Raw genomic sequence first — 22,354 nt, 5'->3', positions numbered from 1 at the left:
GATAACCTTGGCTCTGTTCTGTGGGCCCCACGAGTCAGCCTCGCAATAACAGCGGTCTCGAGAAGGCGTTGACCAACATGGAAGCGCCTGGGAGTGGGATGTGCTCTCCCCTCGCAGCGCCGGCGCTTCAAGTGACGCCACGCGTGTCCCTCCTCCACTGCCTCCTCCTCGCCTCCATGTCCCTGACGCCGCCGCCGGGCGCCGACGAGTGGGCGGTGGTGGAGCGCCGAGGCCCGCACCTGAGGGCATCCGGGCGGCCCTTCATCGTACATGGCTTCAACACCTACTGGCTCATGTACTTCGCCGCCGACCCCGCCACGCGCCCCGCGGTGACCGCCGCCTTCGCCGACGCCGCCGGTGCGGGGCTCAACGTGTGCCGCACCTGGGCCTTCAACGACGGAGGATACCGCGCGCTGCAGCTCAAGCCTTTCTCCTGCGACGAGGAGGTCTTCCAGGTCAGCGATTGCTCCCTGCGGTGTGCGCCGCACGGCAGTACTGACACTTGCTTGACGAAATCCGTGGCCTAGTATCACGTTTCATGCCTTGATCAAATGGTTTTCTGGGACTGGTGGTGTCATTTTTGGCAACCGTCTCATGTGCACCGTGCATATTGCATTTGATTGTGTTAAAGTTACTATCGAATTAGTATGCCTGCAGTATCATGCGTGTGTTCTTCCCACGATCCATATTCCATTGGCATTATCCAATGCTCGTATTAAGTTTTCTGTATCTCGCAATCGAAGGATTATATCTGTGCATTAGTATAGTTACTAATAAGTGGCAACTGAGCTCAGAATTCCATTCCTGTCAGGCATTAGATTTCGTTATCAGCGAGGCAAGAAAGTATAAGATAAGGTTGATACTATCCCTGTGTAATAACTGGAAAGATTATGGAGGTAAGCCACAGTATGTAAGGTGGGGTAAGGAGGCTGGGCTGGATCTTACTTCTGATGATGACTTCTTCTCTGATCCGACAATTAAGAGTTACTACAAAGCTTTTGTTAAGGTAAACATTCAACTTTCATGAATCAAAATGGAGAAGTGGATCTCATTATGTTCATACCTTCATAACAGCTAACTTTTAGGTCTTTTTTTCCCTCGTGGAATCAAAGTAATGGACACACCTCCTGTCATATCTTACTGATGCAGTTACACTTTTCCTTTGCCTCTTAGGCTGTTTCAACTCGAATAAATACAATCACAAATGTTGCCTACAAGGATGATCCTACGATTCTCGCCTGGGAGCTGATTAATGAGCCACGCTGCCATTCGGATCCATCAGGCGACACGTTGCAGGTCCTTATTTTTGTTCTAATTTGATAAAGTTTTGTTTCATTTTAGTTTTGTGCACTGCATTTTTATACTTGGGAGGGTTTTTTAGGCATGGATTGAAGAGATGGCATCTTATGTGAAGTCTATAGACCCTGTCCACCTTTTAGAGATTGGTGTTAAAGGGTTTTATGGTCCTTCCACTCCAGAACATTTGCATGTGAACCCAGATGCTTATTCTGGAACTGTTGGAACAGATTTTATCAGGAACCATCGTGCACTGGGAATTGACTTGGCTTCTGTTCATATATATTCTGATAATTGGTAGGTCCCCATTCATATTCAGTTCCATGTGATTTTTACATCTCACCAGCTAAACAAATTCTGGATACTGCCAGGTTGCCTCACACAGTAGAGGAAAATCATCTCCAATTCGTGAAAACTTGGATGCAACAACATATTGATGATGCAGCAAACTTGCTAGGGATGCCAATTCTTATCGGGGAGTTTGGGGTATCACTTAAGGATGGAAAGTTTGGCCATAAGTTCTGTGAAGCTTTCATGGAGACAGTCTACAGCATTTTCTTGAGTTCTTGGAAGAGCGGAGTGATTGGAGGAGGCTGCCTTGTTTGGCAGCTCTTCCCTCAAAGTGCAGAACACATGGATGATGGTTATGCAGTTATTTTTGGAAAATCACCATCCACACTAAAATTACTTGCAAAACACTCGAGGAGTCTGGAATATTGAAATGTGTTGTCTCACTACTTATATGATTATATGACACACTCCATGTTACAAGTTTTTCCAAGCCAAAAACATCTCTGAAAAGTTGAATGTTCAGTGTATACATTATGAGGCCCCAGTGAGAATACCATCATGTGAGCATGACACAATAATATATGTTTATCTCTGGCTCCTACAAATAGTGTGCTTTCTTGTAAACAAAAGGGTACATATTGAAATACAAAAGTAACCTCATTCCTTTGTCATGTACTTACCAAACTGCAATCCAGCAATATCCCTATACAAATCAAGCCATTTCTTCTTCGCGTATAGACTGTTGTTTGATTATTTGTATGCCATGAGTTGTTTTTCAATTGTGAAGTTATTTGAAGTGAAAATTCTATTTTCCATTCTCCGAGAACTTTTAGATATGTCAATCCTCTGCACTCTTAAAATTGCTTCTGAGTTGACATGTTCAAAAATTAAGCGGCAGTGTTGCTGCTGAACAATGTTTTACCTGCTGTTTTGCACCCTTAAAATATTTACGAAGACATGTTTCGAAGATTTTCTGATAAATATGTTTCACAAAGGTATCTTGAAGAATGTGAGTAATGTTACAAGAATTTGGGCAATCTGTCTGTAGCTTTCAGCATATTTGCATCATAAAGATTTGACTATTAAACTAAAGAGCTGTTCTGGTGCAGAGAAGAAGGGGCTGTGATCTGTATCTATGACTAAAACTTCACTGGGTGGCCACTTCTTGATCATGGAATTTTGTTGTTGAGGGTCCAGCATATGGTCGCGCTCTGTCTTTATGAAAATCCGATTGATTCGATTCAATCTCTCATCATCTCCTTCAAAGCTTGCAGTACTAATAGCTGTTACTGGCCATGGACGCATCAGCATTGAAGCAAGTACTGATTCCTATCAGATAAAAACAAATAAGTACAAGGTAAATTTTACATAATTATTCTCATTTCACTGGAGCATATGTTTAGTTGGTTGGGAAATGATTGAACTAGAAACAATAAACAATAACCTTTAGGAACTATTGTATTTACGATGATACTACATTTAGATTTTGGTGATATAATCAGTGGTTTAGTAAAGACAGTGGCTTTGGTTAGCACATGCCCACATTTCATATAATACCTCTTCAGGGCTTTGTTGTGATAGTCGATCACGCTGGAATTCTGGTCTCAAGGCAACGGTTGTTGGAGGATCATCTGCCCCTGCACCGAGCGTCAACTCAATCTCATTTTCAGGCAAAGTTGGTAACCCCTGTTACATGTTAATATGCAAAGGATGTAATTAGCTTACATGGTATGATTGGAGAGGATTAAATATAGTAAGTTTGTTTCTAATTAAGGTAATTTCATATAATTGTTTCAGAGTTCTTCCAAAATTCCCTGTACTTTCTGTTTCATGTCTAGCATGCAAATGACTATGTTGAGAACAAGTCAGGTTTGTGGGAAATATCAGGTGCCTAGTTGAAAATGTCAACCATATTTACTGGATTTTTTTGCACATATACTTTAGCTACATCAATTAGGTGATCTACGCTCATATGAGTTATTACATTTCTTTTTAGAAAAAAAAGGAGACTTAATGCATGCATTCTTTCTGTTGTTTTTTTTGTCCTTGCATGTTTGCTGTATATTTATGGGTTATTATACTATAATAAGTTGCTAGGTAATCTATGATTTATGAATAGATGGAGAATTTTTCAGAACATTACATCTTTCTTATCTTCATCTGATTGAAAACCAAATGGTAGCATTGTAGCTGCCACAAAAAATGCTTGATTGATCCTGTCAACGAATTCATGCATTGCATGTATCACACTCAGCCCTCCAGTACCATGTCCGACTAGAATCACCTGGAATAATATTGAAACTAGTTAGCATGTTTCACCAAATATCTCTTTCACATGTCCATGCTCTTCACAGTTTTGCACGTTCGAGAAAAAAAAAGATGAACTATATTTGTAACGTAGTAATCTGGTCGTCACCTTTTATTCAACATAGCATAAATTTTTTTTCTTCAGGTCTTTTCTATTGAATAGCATAGTAATGATATTATAGATTGTGGCAAGATATTAATTAATGCCTTGGTAACAAGGAGAACAGTACATGTACCTTCTCCCCCTCTGGCAAGGTTGAGATGAGGTCTATGAGCGGCTTGTCATACTGCTTGAATGACCGAACTGTGTTGGGGTCAGTAGGATCAACACCACCTCCGGCGAGATCAATGCATGTGACTCGGTAGCCGGAGCCCTCAAGGAGCCATCGGAGCTTGAACCAGCACCATGCTCCATGACCTTCACCATGAACAAGCACAAAGTGCTCCCTTCCCATGCCCATTTAGTTTGGCCAATTCCTATCGATCTATATTTCTCCCAGCAGATGGATATAAGTTATAACTATCTGGGGACATACAGCAGGAGAGCTACATTTGCATGGCCAATTCCAAATGTCAAACCGAGAAAGCGTTCCAGTGGTTTCTATTCTAAATAGAGGGTCTCCGGGATGTGCCTACATTTGTGGCATGTGAAATGGCCTAATATGGTTGATTTTGCAGAACATTGTGTGTGGACCAGCTTGTTTTTCGCCTTGCGTTGTGACCGGGTTTAGCTTTTGTGGCCTGATTGAGTTTTCAGGAACTTTATATCTATATTGTCTGCATGCTGCTTGCTCTTTGGCATATCAAAAGCCCAAAATTACCTTCGTTACAAAATCCTTGTAGAGTTATACTGCACATAGATGATGTAGACATGAACTTATTCATGTTCACCGTGATATATATATTCATCTAATTTGATTTCATGATATATTTAAAATGAAGAACTGACAACAAACTACTGATACTCCCTCCATCCCCTAACTATTTACACATGAGTATTTTGGAATCTTTCCAATTTAATATTCACATGAGCAATACTCGATTTGTTTGTCGTGCACAGTCATCAGTTAGTTGCATGCATGCCCTTTAATTGTGTGGAATGCTTATGTTATTGGCCAACATATATATAGTTAATTACTCTGGCTTGCATACACAAGTTGCTTAATGGACTCTCTTTATTAGTCCTTGGTATTGGTGAAAACCCTCAGGTGTAGATCTTTGTGGAATGGAATGATACTCCCTCCGGTCAACTTTACGTGTTGTTGTGGACATCAAATTTGGCTTTGCGTGGCAGAATGGGTGCAAGTACAATCGGGGTTTGCCATGTTAACTGTCAGTAGCATAAAAATATATAAAACTTTATGGATGTTGCAAAAAATAGAACCCAAGAGTAGAAAAACTATATGGTACCTATGGCACTGAAAAGTACCAAACTAGTAGGACCAGTGTATTTGATTTAATTAAAATTTTCTTAGTCTACAAAGTACCATTGCCCTATAATTTAATTATTAATAAATACTTTTGATTGAAATTCCTATATTGACGGTCTGAAAAACTTAAGGAGTGGTGATACCATCATCCTTAGAACCAAAATGTTACAACTCACAATGCTGCATGACTAAATCTAGCTGATGGCGGATTAATAGGAGTTAACTATGCATTCGTCTGCCCTGCACAGCACAGTAGCGGCTAGGGTGCCAGTAGTGACTGGCCATCACTTACTTGTTCTGGGAAATGACCTGCAGAAGCGTTGGCGGTTAAAATGTCACATTCCGTCGGCAAATAACTAGATCTGGAGACTAGATAGCGACGCACGTGGAACCGACTATCCATACAACCAGGATTTCAATCAACGAATGAAACATAAATCCACATCTTAAATTTTGTGTCCGCAACAACCACGCGACCGACACAAGCTCTTGTCATTTCCTGCATCTTATATTCTTATTAGTACTATTTTTGTTAAGATTATAGGAATGTCAAGCTTGTGCGTATGCAAATATATATGCAGCTGTCCCTTCTTACTGAAGTACACGGCATTTTTTTAAAATCGGAAATCCCTTTCCATTTCCAGATCGAAAACAGATCTGAAGTACACAATCGACATGACACATACAAATACGTAGTACGATGCGTTTAGTTTGGTCATTAGCTTTTTTTCCCCCTTAACAGAAATTCTAGTAAATTGGTGGTGATCGACTGAAAGATTAACTTCAGCTATATCATAGTACTAGTAACTCGCTGGAGATGGAGATAAAACCCAAAGCCAGATGGTACAGCACAGCTCATAATTAATGAATGAATCCTACTGATTGATGATCCTCATGTGCCATTGTACTGCTGGAATTCATAAATGTTTATTCTCTCACGCCTACCGAGTACGGATAGTACTCTTCTGCTACTACTGGTATCGCTTAACAGAAAAAAAAAGTGCATTGACCTAGAAATGAAAAAGATAAGTACTCCCTCCGTCCCGGATATATTAGGGATTTTAGGTTTGTCCTAAATCAAGTTGTTCAAACTTTGACCACATTTATAGAGACAACTATTAACATCTAGTACATTAAAGAAGTAAATTATGAAAATATATCGTAAAGTGTATCTAACAGTACTTATTTGGTATTGTAAATATTATTATTTTTTCATATAAGTTTGGTTAAAGTTGGAATAGTTCGACTTAGAACAAGATGAAAATCCCTTATATTTCTAGGACGGAGGTAGTACTTAGTATTATTATTATTATGCCCAGCAAGGTTTGAAAAGAGGCAGTTAGTATTATTATTATTATGCCCAGCAAGGTTTGAAAGAGGCAGATATTTGTACATTTTTGAACGGAAGGATTTTATTTATCCAAGTACGGTAAATGAATTTGCTGCTATGGGCTATGGCTATGCCGGCTCATCAGTTCGGCCCACACGAGTTCATCTCATCATCTCAGGTTCAGGTTCAGGTTCAGGCGGCGCCAGCGCAGCACAGCGGCCAGCGTCGTGTGTCTTCTCCTCGCGGGCGCTTGGTCCTCCTGGTCCCCTTGTGTTCCCTGTTCCTCTCCTCGTCGTCTCCGTCCGTCTCCTCTCGATCCTACGGAGTAGTCGCAGCCTTCACAGCGGCACTCGTGCCACGCGGCCACGCCTGCCACTCTGCCAGAGCCCATAGGCGCCAGCATCTTCTACCCCCTCGTGTGCCTCCCTCCTCCCTGTCTCTCTGCTCTGTAGCCGCCACCGGATGTAGCGCGTCGTTGCCATAAGCTTCGGCTTCTCAGTCTCGCTCCGGCGGGCCGCGTCGAGGCGAACGCGAAAGAGACCAACCTTGCCAAGTATTACCAGCGATCTGGAGGATCACGGTCTACAAAGAACAGGTTTTTATTATCTCTATCCTTCTTTCTCGTTAGATATCCCCTCCAAAACAAGCTCTTCTTAGATCTGTAACTCCTCTATGATTTCAATCAATATCTGTGCTTTATTGCCCGCAAAACAAAATCAATATTCTTTGTAGGTAGATTGGGTTGCAGCTAGTATTGGATTCTTCAACTTATTATGTCAGAAAACAAACAAAAAAACTGTTCTGTTTCTTGATAACTGGGACAGTGCCCTTGCAACTTTACCGTCAAAAGGGGTGGAAAAAAATATCCCGTTTTTATTGTACTTTTACGGCCCAGGATATTGTGGCGGCAGTCCCCTTGTTTGTGGACATATGGCTTGCCTTTGGAGTAGGGAGTGCCTCAGTTCCTGGAAGTCTAACGAAATTTGCTGTATTAGCCTCCCGAGGGGAAGAAAACTGATGTGCTATTGTGTTTGTCAGCAGGGTATAGCCTCGATGGTTGACGTTGTTTGACTTTCGTGCCTTTACACTATCCAATTGCTGGAAAAAAAGATTGTGGCCATGGAGGCTCATAAGCTTCGATTTGTTAGATGCCCCAAATGCAACCAGCTTCTTGTGGAATACCCCTCCATTCATGTTTACAAATGTGGTGGCTGCGGTGCTGTCCTACGAGGTACATAGCAGTTCATCTATCTTCGTAACCTGAATAAATAATCATATGTTTTCAGCAACAATTTGATCACTATCAATTGTGTGATGCAGCAAAATATCGAGCCTTCCCTGTAACGCAAGCTGGTTCAGAATCCGAGGAGCACAGCAGTGTTCCGAGTAGCTTGAATGGTTCACCTCAAAATAACAAATCAATTTGCTCGGATGAACAGAAAACTGCCTCCAGTGATAAGGCTTGCGAAGATGTCGTTGATGGAAGCGTTTCCTATACTACCAATAATACCAATTCTGGTGAGAGCGCAGCTCAAGAAATAACAATGTCTGTAGTAGAGAGTGTAACCCGTGGGGAGCATCTGAACAAGGAAACATGCTCCTTAATTGATGCAAATGTGCAAAACTCGGGGTTATGGTCAAAGAGATACATGTCAAAGATACTGGAGCTAGTTCTGGTTCCATTTTGACTGAAAAAGTAGAAAAACTGGACACAAATGAAGATGCAGTTGGAGGGAAAGTAGCCAGTGTTTGCTCTAGCTCTAATGAACTAAGCACAATGTATCAGAAAACTGAGACTGAGATCGCTCAAAGGGAGGAGAGGCTGCATACATATGAAGGTATGCATGTTGAATCTCATGAAGCTCTGATTGAAGAGTTGGAGAGGTCGCTATCTTTTAGTAGTGATGATGAATACTTTTCGGATGAAGCAGAAAATAGTGGGCTTAGTGATGCTCTACGCAATCAAATGGGTAGCCGCAGATTTATGCCTGGGGGCAAAACAAATGATGCCTCCCGATGTGATCCCCATGCTCCATTGATTGAAGAACTGGTGATGTCTTTCATTGATGTAGAGGAACCTATAGAGCAGCATGCTGCAGTTGCAGAGCATCTGCAGAACCTTGGTACTTGTTGGTGTATATGTGAGCCCATGTATAGAGGCCCATCTAGAGGCCCAGGTATAGGAACTATTTATCCCACCTTTCTAGGATTTGGAGGAATACAAGTTATTATTTTCTCCTACATGGTATCATAGTCTCTCTCCTCTCCTCTCTCACCAGCCGCCGCCGCTGCCGCCGCCCCCATGGCCGGCCGGCCGCCGGCCCTCTCCTTCCCTCCCCTCTCCTTCCCTGCTACTGGATCGGACGCAGGCCCCTCGGATCGGGGCTCCCCTGCTGCTGGATCGGGCGGGGCCGCCCCGGCGGCCGCGGACGCAGGCCCCTTGGCCTAGTGCGCCCCTGCGGCCACCCCTCCACTGCTGCTGGATCCGGCGGGGCCGCCCCTACCGCTGCGGGCATAGGTGGGGCTGCCCCGGCCGCCACGGGCGGAGGCCCCTCGGCCGCGGATCCCCTGCTCCCCTGCTGCTGGATCGGGTGGGGCCACCCCGGCCGCCGCGGGCGCAGGCCCCTCGGCCTGGCGCGCCCCTGCGGCTGCCCCCTCCCCCTGGCCGCCCGTCATCTACTTCCCGCCGCCCGTGCTGCACCAGGCCGCGGCCGCCGACAGGGACGTGCGCAAGCAAGTGCGCCCCGCCGCGGCCGCCGACAGGGACGTGCGCAAGCAGGTGCGCCCCGCCGCGGTCGAAGACCTGCGCGGTGCCGACTCACACCTCAAGGCCTACGAGCGCACGCAGGAGATGCTGCGGGACCTCGAGGCCAAGCTCGTCCAGGCCGCGCGGGCGCACGCCGCGCATTCCGCACAGGCCGCGCGGGCCGCTGCCTTCCTCGCCGCCGCGCAGGTCGTCGCGCGTGCCCGCGCCCGCGTGGCCTGCATTTGGTATGCCCCCCGCGGTCGCGCCGTTCTGGATCCTGCCCGCTCAGCCCAGCCAGCACCTGGCCTGGGGGTGGGACTAGGCCGCACTGGCGCAGTCCTTCAGCGCCATGGGGTTGACGCCGCCGGTCAGCACCGAGTGGATCGCCGACTCGGGTGCCTCCTTCCACACCACCCCAGATGCCGGTATCCTCTATTCTGTCCGACCACCACACCCCTCTTGTCCTTCTTCCATCATTGTTGGTGATGGGTCTTGCCTTCCCGTCACCGCCGTGGGTTCTGCTCCTAGTTCCTTTCGTCTTTCCAATGTTCTTGTTGCTCCTCGGATGGTTCATAACCTTCTTTCCCTTCGTCAGTTTACAGCTGACAATTCTTGTTCCATCGAATTTGACTCTTCTGGCCTCACTGTAAAGGATTTGGCCTCCCGGCGTCCGCTCCTCCGGTGTGACAGCACGGGGCCCCTTTACAGCCTTCGCCTTTCGTCTTCCGCTGCATCACTTTCGCCTTCTTCTTCGTCTGCCGCTTTTGCCGCGACGCCGTCTTCCACCACCTGGCACCGCCGTCTTGGTCAGCCTGGCCGCGACGTTCTGGCTCAGCTAAGTCGTAGTACCGATATTCCATGTACTAGGGCTCATGCTGAGCACCTCTGCCATGCGTGCCAGCTTGGTCGTCATGTTCGACTTACTTTTTCCTCTTCTTCTTCGCATGCGATGCATGCCTTTGATCTTGTTCACTGTGACCTGTGGACTTCTCCTGTTCTTAGCCTTTCTGGCTATAGATACTATTTGGTGGTGGTCGATGATTTCTCACACTACTCTTGGACTTTTCCTTTATGCGCCAAGTCTGAGACCTTCCCAACCCTCCTCTACTTCTTTGCCTGGGTGTCCACTCAGTTCGGCCTCACCATTAAGGCCATCCAGTGTGACAACGGGCGTGAGTTCGATAACTCCACCTCCCGTTCCTTCTTCCTCTCTCGGGGTGTTCAGCTGCGTATATCTTGTCCGTATACCTCTCCTCAGAACAGCAAGGCTGAGCGGATGATTCGCACGACGAACGACGTCGTGCGCACCTTTCTGATCCAGGCCTCTCTGCCCCCGCGCTTCTGGGTTGAGAGCCTCCACACCGCCACCTACTTGCTCAACCGTCCTCTGTCCACTACTTCTCCTGCTCCCACTCCACTCCACGCTCTTTTCGGTACCCCTCCTCGTTACGACCACCTTCGGGTCTTCGGGTGTGCGTGTTACCCTAACACCTCCGCCACCGCTTCTCACAAGCTGGCGTCTCGCTCGACTCGTTGTGTATTCCTTGGGTACTCCCCTGACCACAAGGGGTACCGATGCTTTGACCTCACCTTTCGCCGCGTCCTGATCTCCCGACACGTTGTCTTTGACGAGTCGGATTTCCCCTACTCCACCTCCTCCACACCTTCTCCTGACCACGAGCTGGAGTCCCTGTTCCCAACTGACCTGATGGTTCAATCACCGTTACCTGTCTGTCCTTTCCCTGCAGGTTTTCCCGGCACACCGGCACAGCTTCCGGTGATCCCTGCAGCGCCGAGCGCGGCCCCGGTGCCCGCGGTCGCGCCACGCGCGGCCCCCGGACCTCCGGTCATGCCGCGCGTGGACCCGGTGTCTCCTGCTGTGCCACGCGCAGCCCCGGTGCCTTCCCCTGCACCTGCGCGGTACGCTCAGCCGGTGCAGGTGTACCGGCGCCGTTCGGCGCTGACACCGGCGCCACCGCGGTAAGCTCAGCCGGTACAGGTGTACCGGCGTCGTTCGGCGCCGACACTGGCACCGCCTCCGGCTCCGGAGGCTCCTGCGGCGCCTACACCGGAGTTGTCGCTGCCGCCTCCTACACCGGGGCCGTCGCCGCCGCCGCCTCCGCCGACTCGCTCTCGAGTCGAGCCGGCGGTGTACCACCCGCCAGTCATCCATCGGGATCCTTGGCATATCCATCCCATGGTGACTCGGCGGATGATGTCTCAGGCCGCGACTCTCTCCGCCATCGAGGGCGAGCCGCGGGTCTCTCCGGTATCCTCCTATATCCGCGACGCCCTGGCGGATCCTCACTGGCGTCGCGTGATGAAAGAGGAGTACGCGGCTCTCCTTGCCAACCAGACATGGGACCTCGTGCCGCGTCCGTCTGGTTGCAATGTGGTCGCCGGCAAGTGGATCTGGATGCATAAGGATCGGGCTGATGGCACACTGGAGCGCTACAAGGCTCGCTGGGTTCTCCGGGGTTTCACCCAGCGGCCTGGTGTGGACTACGATGAGACCTTCAGTCCAGTGGTGAAGCCTGCTACTGTGCGCACGGTCCGCTCGCTCGCACTCTCTCGCTCTTGGCCTGTGCACTAGCTGGATGTAAAGAATGTCTTTCTTCACGGCACTCTGTCAGAGACAGTTTACTGCTCTCAGCCAGCGAGATTTGTGGACTCGAGTCGTTCGGATATGGTCTGCCGGCTCAACAAGTCCCTCTATGGTCTGAAGCAGGCTCCTCGGGCTTGGTACTCTCGGTTCGCCACGTTCTTGCTGACTTTGGGATTCACCAAGGCCAAGGCTGACACTTATCTGTTCATCTACAGCCTTGGGGATGAGACGGCCTACCTGATGCTCTATGTCGATGATATTGTGCTCACCGCATCTAGTCAGCAGTTGCTTGAGCGCATCATCTCCTCTCTGCAGCAGGAGTTTGCTATGAAGGATCTTGGTCGACTCCACCTCTTCTTGGGCGTTACTATTGAGACTCGCCCGTCTGGCCTGTTCCTTCACCAGCGGCAGTATGCACTCGACATTCTGGAGCGGGCTGGGATGACTGATTGCAAGCTATGCTCCACTCCTATCGATACTCAGGCGAAACTGTCTGCTGATCTGGGTGAACCCGTGGCTAATCCTACTGCCTACCGGAGCCTTGCCGGTGCCTTGCAGTACTTGACCTTCACCCGGCCGGATCTCACCTATGCCGTTTAGCAGGTCTGTCTTCACATGCATGATCCCCGGGAGTCTCACCTTGCTGCACTGAAGCGTCTCCTTCGCTACGTCCGTGGCACTATTGACTTTGGCTTGGTTCTTCACCGCTCTCCCACCTCTGAGCTAGTGGTCTACACCGGCGCTGACTGGGCTGGCTGCCCGGACATTCGCCACTCCACTTCCGGCTACGCCGTCTTCCTAGGCGGCAACCTTGTCTCCTGGTCGTCCAAGCGGCAGCCGGTTGTTTCCCGCTCCAGTGCTGAGGCGGAGTACCGGGCTGTCTCTAACGGCGTGGCGGAGGCGTCCTGGCTCCGACAGCTCTTGGCGGAGCTCCACAACCCTCTCGCCAAGAGCACGCTCGTCTACTGCGACAACGCCAGCGCCGTGTACCTCTCCACCAACCCCGTTCAGCATCAGCAGACGAAGCACGTGGAGATCGACTTGCACTTCGTGTGCGACAGGGTCGCTGTCGGCGATGTTCGGGTAATCCATGTCCCGATCACCTCCCAGTTTGCCGACATCTCCACCAAGGGACTACCCTCCTCGACCTTCTCGGAGTTTCGCTCCAGCCTCAACGTAGCAGTTGGTTAGTTGTGGCTGCAGGGGGGGTTTGCCCTTTGTTCTTTCTTGTTGTCCAGTCTCGAACACCGCTGCGATGGTAGTTCAGACTGCGGGGGGTGTTGGTGTATATGTGAGCCCATGTATAGAGGCCCATCTAGAGGCCCATGTATAGAAACTATTTATCCCACCCTTCTAGGGTTTGGAGGAATACAAGCTATTATTCTCTCCTACAGTACTAACAGTTCACATCCATGTGAAGAAATTACCTCGTTCAAGGATGAAAATCTCAAACATGGACAATCTTTTCATGAAGAAAACAAGCTACCAGATAATAGTAATGAAGTAAAGGAAGAGTCCTACACTGAAGATATCAATACTGCTAACTGTGGCAAGGATTGGCAACCCATAGACATGGAGCATGCACATCCAGGATGTGGCAATATCAAGGATAATGTTAACAATGCAAAGGAAGAGTGCCATACTGAGGATGACAGTATTGCCAACTGTGTTAATGGAAATATGCATGCTATAATTCCAGTTGAGGGCATTGCAGAGGTATCTCCTGAGCATGGCAAGGATAAGCAATCCGTGGATGTGGCAAGTGCACATCCCTGTGTAGGAAGTGTCTCTTTGGTTGATGATGAGAATTTCATATATCAACAAAGTTTTCAACCAGGCAACCTAATGTCGTGTGACACTCAAGAAAAGCAAGGCAGCTTTATTGAAGATGACAACATGACCAACAATGTTCATGGTATTGAGAATCCTGTGCTTCCAGTAGATGACATTGCAGAGAGAGTTCATGTTAATAAAGAGCTAATGGCTGATCACATCAGGCAAAGTGAAGACACCCATGTGAAAGCTGAAAATACTGCTGACTGTGGCCGTGCACATGACAATGTTGCAGTGGCAGACAAGGATAGTACAGAGAGAGTTCACAGTAGTGAAGAACTAATGACCTATCCCACTGGAGAAACTGAAGCAAGCCATATGAAAGGTGATGATACCGCTAATTGTGTTAATGTGAATGAGAATTTTGTGGTTGCATATGAGGATATTGCAGAGAGAGTTCACGTTAATGAAGAGCTAATGGCTGATCACACAGGACAAAATGAAGAGACCCATGTGAAAGATGAAAATACAGCTAATTCTAGTCATGCAAATGAGAATGCTGCAGTTGAAGATGAGGATAATACAAAGAGAGTTCACAGTAGTGAAGAACTAATGACTGATCCCACTGGAGACAGTGAAAAGAGTCATATGAAAGGTGGCCATACTTCTAATTGTGTTAATGTGAATGAGAATATTATAGTTGCAGATGAGGATATTGCAGAGAGAGTTCATGGTAATGAAGAGCTAGCAGTTGATTGTAGTGGACAAAATGAAGACGACCATATAAAAGGTGACAGTATGGCTAATTGTGGTCATGTGAATCAGAATGTTGCAGCTATACATGGGCACATTGCAAATAAGCATGTGCACGGGAAGGATTGGCAGTCCCTGGAATCTGAATGTGAGCATTTAGGTGAAGGAGTGATCTCTTCATTCAATGCTGGACATATGAAATCTGAATGAAGTTTTCAAAATAATGAGCTAATAGCTGATGAAGCTATAGTAAAGGAAGATGATGAAACAGAAGACGGTAATATGACCAACTATGTTCAAGAAGACAGTGCAGCTATTGCCACGTTTTCAAGCTTGTCAAATGAGAGGACTCAACGCAATATACCTAGCTTTAGTAAGAAGAAAGAAGATATGTGTTATGACCGGCGTCCAGTACACTAGAAGGAGGCCCATTAGTGGCTATGCGCAGGAGATTAGATGGGCTTGGCCCAGTTATTTACCTCGTTCCTTTATAAACATTGTAACATACTTGGTTTGGATTAAGCAAGAGCAATCATATCGCTCGGCTTCCCTCAGGGAGCCGGGAGACCCAAACCCTAGCCGCTACCTACCTCCTTCCCCTTCGCGCGACCAAGGCGGCCAGAAGCCGTCGGGCGCGCGTCGTCCTCCGCCCTCCTCCCTCTCACGCCTACAACCTGCGCCCACGCCTTGGTAGGGATCCGATTCCTATCAATCTGGTATTAGGGATCTCTGGTTCGATCATGTCTTCGTCTTCGCCACCCACCACTCAACCGCCGCCACCATCGCCGGCCGTGACGCTGCCCCAGATGACCGGCGCCCCACCACCTCCCTCGACGGGCGCACCACTGACCGGTGTGCCAGGGGCCTCCGGGGTGCTGACGCCCCCATCGCCGGCCGCCCCGATCGTCTTCACCCCGGAACAGATGACCGCGGCGATCATGGACCTAGGGCAGACCGTGGCGGGCATCCGGTCCTTCCTCACGGGATCCTATGCACCGCAGCCGCAACTGCCACCGGTGCCGCCTCCACCGCCGCCCCCACTGCCTCTCCCGTCGCCCGCGGCCACGATGACATACCAGTACGAGATGAAATTCGATGGGACGGTGCTGCACACCACATCTACCGCGCCGCCGCCGTCCCAGGGCGTCCCCATCCAGCAGATCCATTTTCCGCCATCGCCGTCGCCGCTGCCAGCTTGGTTTACCGGGACGACGGCGCCATCTACACGGCGCCTAGCCCGCAGCCGTACCTACAGCCACACCCGACCACGGGGCCGCACATGGCGCACGGTGGCGTTCCGGCCTCGGGCGTCCTCTACGGCGGGGTGGACGGCACCCTCATCCCGGGCTCCAGCCTGTTCCCGCCGTTCCCCGCCACTACGTCGCCGCCGGACCACGAGGGCGCAGTCTTTCCCTCGCTGTCCCAAGAGCCACCGCCCCCTCTGTTCTACAAGCTGGAGTTCTCCACGTACGACGACACGGCTGACCCCCTGAACTGGTTGAACCAGTGTGAACAGTTCTTCCGGGGTCAGCGCACGCTCGCCTCCGGCCGCACCTGGCTCGCTTCCTACCATCTTCGGGGAGCAGCCCAGACGTGGTACTATGCCCTCGAGTAGGACGAGGGCATGCCGTCGTGGGAACGCTTCAAGGACCTCTGCCGTCTACGTTTCGGACCCCCGATTCACGGCAGCTGACTGGCCGAGTTGGGTCGGCTACCGTTCACCTCGACGGTCCAGGACTTCGTCGAACGGTTCCAGGCGGTGGCATGCCACGCCCAGAACCTGTCTTCGCGCCAGCGCGCCGAGCTCTTCGTCGGTGGCCTCCCGGATCACATTCGGGTGGACATGGAGCTGTGCGACCCCCAGGATCTTCAGACGGCCATGTACTACGCTCGGGCGTTCGAGCGCCGAGCGACTGCCATGCAGCCGACACCACCGCCCCGGGCCGCTCGACCTCCGCAGCGCCCAGCGCCACTGCCGGTGCGCCCGCTGGGGGGGTGCCCCGGCTACGCCCAACCCGGCTCCGGCGGCGAACCGCCCCTTTCGTTGTATCACGCCGGCCGAGCAGCTCGAACGCCGCCGCCAGGGCCTGTGCTTCAACTGCGACGAGCCCTATGTTCCCGGGCACGTGTGCCAGCGCCTCTTCTACTTGGAGTCCGGGGACTACATCGTCGAGGACGAACCGGCGGCCGACGCAGGGGCCGGAGCCAGCTAATGCATTTGTTGTCTCTCTCCATGCACCGGCAGGAATCCGCACAGACAACACCATGCTCCTTCCAGTGGTGATCCAGGGAGAACGTCTTCTGGCGCTACTCGACACCGGATCCACCCACAACTTCCTCCAGGGCGACATCATGCGCCGCTTGGGGCTTCAGCCAGCGGGCGGGGAGCACCTCCGCGTCACGGTCGCCAACGGAGATCGTCTACCCTGCGCGGGCGTCGCCCGCAACGTTCCCATCAGCATCGAGGGCGAGGCGTTCTCCATCACGTGCATCGGCCTCAACAGCGCGCGCTGGCAGCCATCGCGAACGCCCAGCAGCCCATGCTGGACCGCCTCCTGTAGCAGGACAGCGCCATCTTCAAGGAGCCGCAGGGCCTTCCGCCGGAGCGGCCGTACGACCACCGTATTCACCTCTTGCCGGGTACCGCTCCCGTTGTTGTGCGGCCGTACCGCTACCCGCAGCTGCAGAAGGACGAACTGGAGAGGCAGGTCAAGGCCATGCTTGCCCAGGGCATCATCCGACCTAGTACCTCGCTGTTCTCTGCGCCTGTGCTTCTTATCCGGAAGCCGGACAACACTTGGTGTTTTTGCATCGACTACCGCGCCCTCAATGCCAAGACGTCTAAGGACAAGTTCCCCATCCCGGTGGTACTCGAGCTCCTGGACGAGCTCTTTAGGGCTCGCTTCTTCACCAAGCTCGATCTACGTTCGGGCTACCACTAGGTGCGGATGCACCCCGACGACATCGCCAAGACGGCGTTCCGGACTCACAATGGCCATTACGAGTTCTTGGTCATGCCGTTCGGACTCTGCAACGCCCCGGTGACTTTTCAGGCGCTGATGAATGACGTCCTGCGCCCCTACCTACGGAGGTTTGTGCTGGTCTTTTTCGACAACATACTCATCTACAGCTCGTCGCGGGCGGAGCACCTCCAGCACGTCGCCATCGTCCTCAACGAGCTTCGGGCGCATCGTCTCCACCTTAAAGCGCTCGAAGTGCTCGTTCGGGGCGACATCCGTGGCTTATCTGGGCCACGTCATCTCCAAGGACGGCGTCGCCATGGACGCCGACAAGGTCGCGGCGGTAGCTGCGTGGCCAGAGCCGCGCTCCGCCCGGGGCCTCCGAGGTTTCCTGGGCTTGGCGGGCTACTATCGGAAGTTCATCCAGGGCTTCGGCGTCATCGTGGCGCCCCTGACGTGTCTCCTGCGCCGCGACGCCTTCTCCTGGGATGAGGAGGCCGAGGCGGCCTTCCAGGCGCTCAAGAGCACATTCACCACCGGCCCCGTTCTCCAGATGCCGAACTTCGACGAGCTGTTCATGGTGGACTGCGACGCCTCCGGTGTGGGGTTTGGTGCTGTACTTCACCAAGAGGCAGGCCCCATCACCTTCTTCAGCCGGTCGTTCGCTGCTCGCCACCTCAAGTTAGCGGACTACGAGCGGGAGCTCATCAGTCTGGTGCAGGCAGTTCGTCATTGGCACCCATATCTCTGGGGGCGCAACTTTCTCATTCGCACTAACCATTACAGCTTGAAGTTCCTGTTAGACCAGCGCTTGTCGACCGTGCCGCAGCACCAGTGGATCAGCAAGCTATTCGGATTCGACTTTGCCGTCGAGTACCGGCCAGGGCGCCTCAACACCGTGGCGGACGCCTTGTCCTGCCGTGACGCCAAGGACGCGGTCGAGACGGACAGCAGCCTGGGCGCGGCGTGCGTCCTCTCCAGGCCCTCCTTCGCATTGATCGACGACATCCGCCGTGCTACGGCGACCGCGGACCATTCATACACACACTACCATTTTGGACATGCCCAAACATGCATTCCACACAATTACGACTCGTGGGAGTTCAATACATACTATCAATCCTCATATGCTGAAAGCACAATTCTTGACCATGAGTCTTTTAAGTCAAGTTACAAGGAGCAGAAACGAGTAGTGAGAAAGCATATTTTGCGGCCTCTATCAGGTGCTTCCCCATATACTATCTGCAGCAGCTATTTCAATTTGGTTCAAATGCCATCAGATATCTACATATCAAAAGCAAAGGTTGGCAAGATGCAGTGTGGTAAATGCTCCAAGGTTCTTGTGCTATCATTTCCTGCTTTATATAATGCAGCTGCAAAGACCAGCGAGAATGTAGCCAAACAGTCCTACAAGCCTGATGATAGCATGGTCTCTAAGAACAAGGATATTACTTCTTATTATGCTAAGTGCCTAGCAGGGGATCCTGTTTTCAAAATGTTACCTCTAGGCAAACAAATATGTCCAACATTTCAAGCCACATTTCGAGAATCAAGGATATTTAGCTCACTTCTCAACTCACAAAACCTTTTCTCATCAAGGGGCTTAGTGAAGATATCGGCTAGTTGTTCATCGGTTCTCACATGTCAGATATCGATATCTCCTTTGAGTTGGTGGTCTCTCAAGAAGTGATGGCGGATATCAATGTGTTTGGTCCTTGAGTGTTGCATGGGGTTGTTGGAAAGCTTAATGGCACTCTCATTATCACAAAGGAGAGGGGTGTGTTTCATGTTGTAGCCAAAGTCTTTCAAGGTTTGTCTCATCCAAAGGAGTTGGGCACAACAACTTGCCGCTGCAACTACCCAAGAATTGGCAAGCCCCGGATGTGCTCTTGCGGTCCGCCTTGCAACTGGCATAATCGGAATCCGAATAGCCAATCAATTCAAAGGTGGAGCCCTTAGGATACCATAAGCCAAGGTTTGGGGTATGAACTAAATATCTATGAATTCTCTTAACGGCCACTAAGTGACACTCTTTTGGAGCGGCTTGATATCTTGCACACATGCACACACTAAGCATAATATCGGGCCTAGATGCACAAAGGTAAAGCAATGAACTGATCATAGAATGATATACCTTTTGGTCGAACGGTTTACCTTTATCATTCAAGTCAAGATGTCCATTTACTTGCATTGAAGTCTTGATGGGTTTGGCATTGACCATATCAAATTTCTTGAGCATATCTTGAGTGTATTTGGATTGACAAATGAAAGTCCCTTCACTCAATTGCTTGATTTGAAAACCAAGAAAGAATTTCAATTCACCCATCATGGACATCTCAAACTTGTCGGTCATGATTTTACTAAAGTCCTTGCAAAACATTTCATTAGTGCTACCAAAGATAATATCATCAACATAAATTTGGCAAATAAATATATCATTATTGACTTTTCTAGTGAATAAAGTGCAATCAGCTTTACCAAGCTCAAAACCATTTTTAACAAGAAAGTCCCTAAGACATTTATACCATGCTCTAGGTGCTTGTTTAAGCCCATAGAGCGCCTTATGGAGTTTGAGCACATGGTTAGGATACTTGGGGTCTTTAAAGTCCGGAGGTTGCTCAACATATGCTTCTTCGGATAATTCACCATTCAAGAATGCACTTTTTACATCCATTTGATATAGCTTGAAATTATGAAGTGTAGCATAGGCCAATAAAATCCGAATAGCCTCAAGCCTAGCCACCGGTGCATAAGTCTCATCATAATCCAAACCTTCAATTTGAGTGAACCCTTGAGCAACCAATCTTTACTTGTTTTTTTGTCACGATACCATTTTCATCTTGCTTGTTGCAAAAAAACCCATTTGGTACCAATGACATTTTGATTGGGCCTTTCAACCAAAGACCATACTTCATTTATTGTGAAGTTGTTCAATTCTTCTTGCATGACAACCACCCAATTTGGATCATGAAGAGCATCTTCCACCCTAAGAGGTTCCAAAAAGGAAACAAACGAGTAACGTCCACAAAAATTTGCTAATCGTGAATGAATGGTTACCCCTCTTCTTATGCTTCCAAGGATGTTTTCAATGGGATGATCTCTTTGAACACTTTGATGCACCCTTGGATGTGGAACTTGAGACACCGGTTGGATTTGTTGAACATCTTCACTTGCCACTTGATCTTGTTGTTGTTCACTAGCTTGTTGATCAAGATTCACACCATTGTCTTGTGGTACATCATGAGATTGCGATTGAGCTTGGGGTAATTCACCAACTTGAAATTGTTCATTTGTAGTGGTTGGTGGCTCAACAACAATGGGTAAAATTTGAACAAAAACATCTTCATCATCACCTTGAGGTTTGTTCTCTTGTGGCTTGACTTCACCAATGGAGAGATTCTTGATAGCTTGACTAGGAGGCTCTTCTCTATCTATCACATGTGAGTCAACTTGCTCTACTTGAGAGCCATTAGCTTCATCAAATGTCACGTCTACCGCTATCTCAACGAACCGGTGGTCTTGTTGAAAACACAGTAGCCATGAGCATTTGAGGCATAACCAAAAAGAAAACCTTAATTTATTTTAGGAGCAAACATAGAGCTTTTGGGTTTCTTGTTGAGAATATAGCACTTACAACCAAAAACTCGGAAGTATGAAACATTAGGCTTCTTGCCGGTGATGAGCTCATAAGATGTCTTCTTGTGAACCTTGTGAAGATAAAGATGGTTAATGGCATGGCAAGCCATATTAACCGCTTCCGCCCAATTGTCCATCACCTTATATTCATCCAACATTGTTCTTGCCATATCAATGAGAGTTCTATTTTTCCTCTCAACAATGCTATTTTGTTGACGAGTATAGGGAACCGAAAATTCATGCTTGATTCCTTCTTCATCAAGAAAGTCCTCAATGTTGGTGTTCTTGAACTCGGTGCCATTAACACTTCTAACTCTCTTGATTTTGCAATCAAATTCATTTTGGGCTCTAGTGACAAATTTCTTGAAAATCCCTTGAACTTCACTCTTGTTATGGAGAAAGAAAACCCAAGTGAAGTGAGAGTAATCATCAACAATCACAAATCCATATTTGTTTCCACCAATGCTAATGTAAGCCACGGGACCAAATAAATCCATATGAAGTAATTCAAATGGCTTTGTGGTAGTGACTTCACTCAATGGTGGATGAGCTACTTCAACTTGCTTGCTGGCTTGACAAGCACCACAAACCCTATCTTTCTCAAAAACAACATTTGTTAGTCCTCGGATGTGCTCGCCATTATAGAGTTTGGCCAAGTTCCTCATCCCAACATGAGCTAGCCGGCAATGCCAAAGCCAACCCACATTGCTTTTTGCCATCAAACAAGTCTCGGGTGTCACTCCATTGGTCGTGAAATCAACCAAATAGAGAATACCCTTCAAGCGACCCGTGAATGCAATAGAGGAATCCTCCCTCTTCATGACGGTCACACCCGTATCGGTAAATAAACAATTATAACCAAGTTTGCAAATTTGTGATACCAATAGAAGATTGTAGCCAATTGATTGCACATGATAAACATTGGTGATAAAGTGATCTTGAGATATAGAAATCTTTCCTTTTCCAATCACCGGACTTGTACTATCATCTGGAAAAGAAATAAATTCACTTGAGGACTCATATGGTTGATATGTTGTGAATATGTCCTTCTCCCCGGTCATGTGATGGGTGCATCCACTATTAAACACCCACTCTTTTCCACCCGAGGAGTATTCCTACAAGATGAGATCAAGCTTGAGTTTTAGGTACCCAAACACCTTTGGGTCCTAGGGGGTTAGTCACAAACATATTAGGAATGCACATATTTTTCATAATTTTCTTCTTATG

At 49.0% G+C, this 22,354-nt stretch overlaps 2 protein-coding genes across 5 annotated transcripts; one reads left to right on the top strand and one right to left on the bottom strand.

Moving 5' to 3' along the window:
- The first annotated feature begins 54 nt into the window (after nt 1-54).
- Nucleotides 55-3,498, top strand: LOC120691020 (mannan endo-1,4-beta-mannosidase 8-like). 4 transcript variants are annotated; one of them, XM_039973969.1, is made up of 7 exons: nt 55-455; nt 812-1,006; nt 1,174-1,296; nt 1,382-1,593; nt 1,668-2,147; nt 2,697-2,944; nt 3,153-3,498. In XM_039973969.1, exons 1-5 carry the CDS (start codon nt 78-80, stop codon nt 2,014-2,016), a joined length of 1,257 nt encoding a protein of 418 aa, XP_039829903.1. In that variant the 5' UTR covers nt 55-77; the 3' UTR covers nt 2,017-2,147; nt 2,697-2,944; nt 3,153-3,498. The 4 variants fall into 4 exon arrangements, with proteins under 4 accessions (XP_039829903.1, XP_039829904.1, XP_039829905.1 ...); XM_039973970.1 differs by having other exon boundaries at nt 1,668-2,218; XM_039973971.1 differs by having other exon boundaries at nt 1,527-1,593; nt 1,668-2,944; nt 3,153-3,489.
- LOC120691022 (methylesterase 17-like) lies at nt 2,653-4,438 on the bottom strand. The gene is made up of 4 exons (XM_039973973.1): nt 4,131-4,438; nt 3,731-3,871; nt 3,145-3,273; nt 2,653-2,916 (listed from the first exon to the last, which is right to left on the bottom strand). Exons 1-4 carry the CDS (start codon nt 4,353-4,355, stop codon nt 2,653-2,655), a joined length of 759 nt encoding a protein of 252 aa, XP_039829907.1. The 5' UTR covers nt 4,356-4,438.
- Nucleotides 4,439-22,354: the final 17,916 nt, after the last annotated feature.

This window comes from Panicum virgatum, chromosome 9N (genome assembly GCF_016808335.1).
Source record: "Panicum virgatum strain AP13 chromosome 9N, P.virgatum_v5, whole genome shotgun sequence".
NCBI lineage: Eukaryota > Viridiplantae > Streptophyta > Magnoliopsida > Poales > Poaceae > Panicum > Panicum virgatum.
This window is presented reverse-complemented; position numbering and strand designations above follow the sequence as displayed.

What these genes read in the sequence shown, in the direction of transcription:
- LOC120691020 (XM_039973969.1), top strand. Translation starts at nt 78, where the DNA reads ATGGAAGCGCCTGGGAGTGGGATGTGCTCTCCCCTCGCAGCGCCGGCG. An exon ending in GCGACGAGGAGGTCTTCCAG is followed by an intron (nt 456 to 811) that starts GTCAGCGATTGC and finishes CATTCCTGTCAG; the next exon opens with GCATTAGATTTCGTTATCAG. An exon ending in CATCAGGCGACACGTTGCAG is followed by an intron (nt 1,297 to 1,381) that starts GTCCTTATTTTT and finishes AGGGTTTTTTAG; the next exon opens with GCATGGATTGAAGAGATGGC.
- LOC120691022 (XM_039973973.1), bottom strand. Translation starts at nt 4,355, where the DNA reads ATGGGCATGGGAAGGGAGCACTTTGTGCTTGTTCATGGTGAAGGTCAT. An exon ending in CAGATGAAGATAAGAAAGAT is followed by an intron (nt 3,274 to 3,730) that starts GTAATGTTCTGA and finishes AACATGTAACAG; the next exon opens with GGGTTACCAACTTTGCCTGA. An exon ending in CACAACAAAGCCCTGAAGAG is followed by an intron (nt 2,917 to 3,144) that starts GTATTATATGAA and finishes TTTATCTGATAG; the next exon opens with GAATCAGTACTTGCTTCAAT.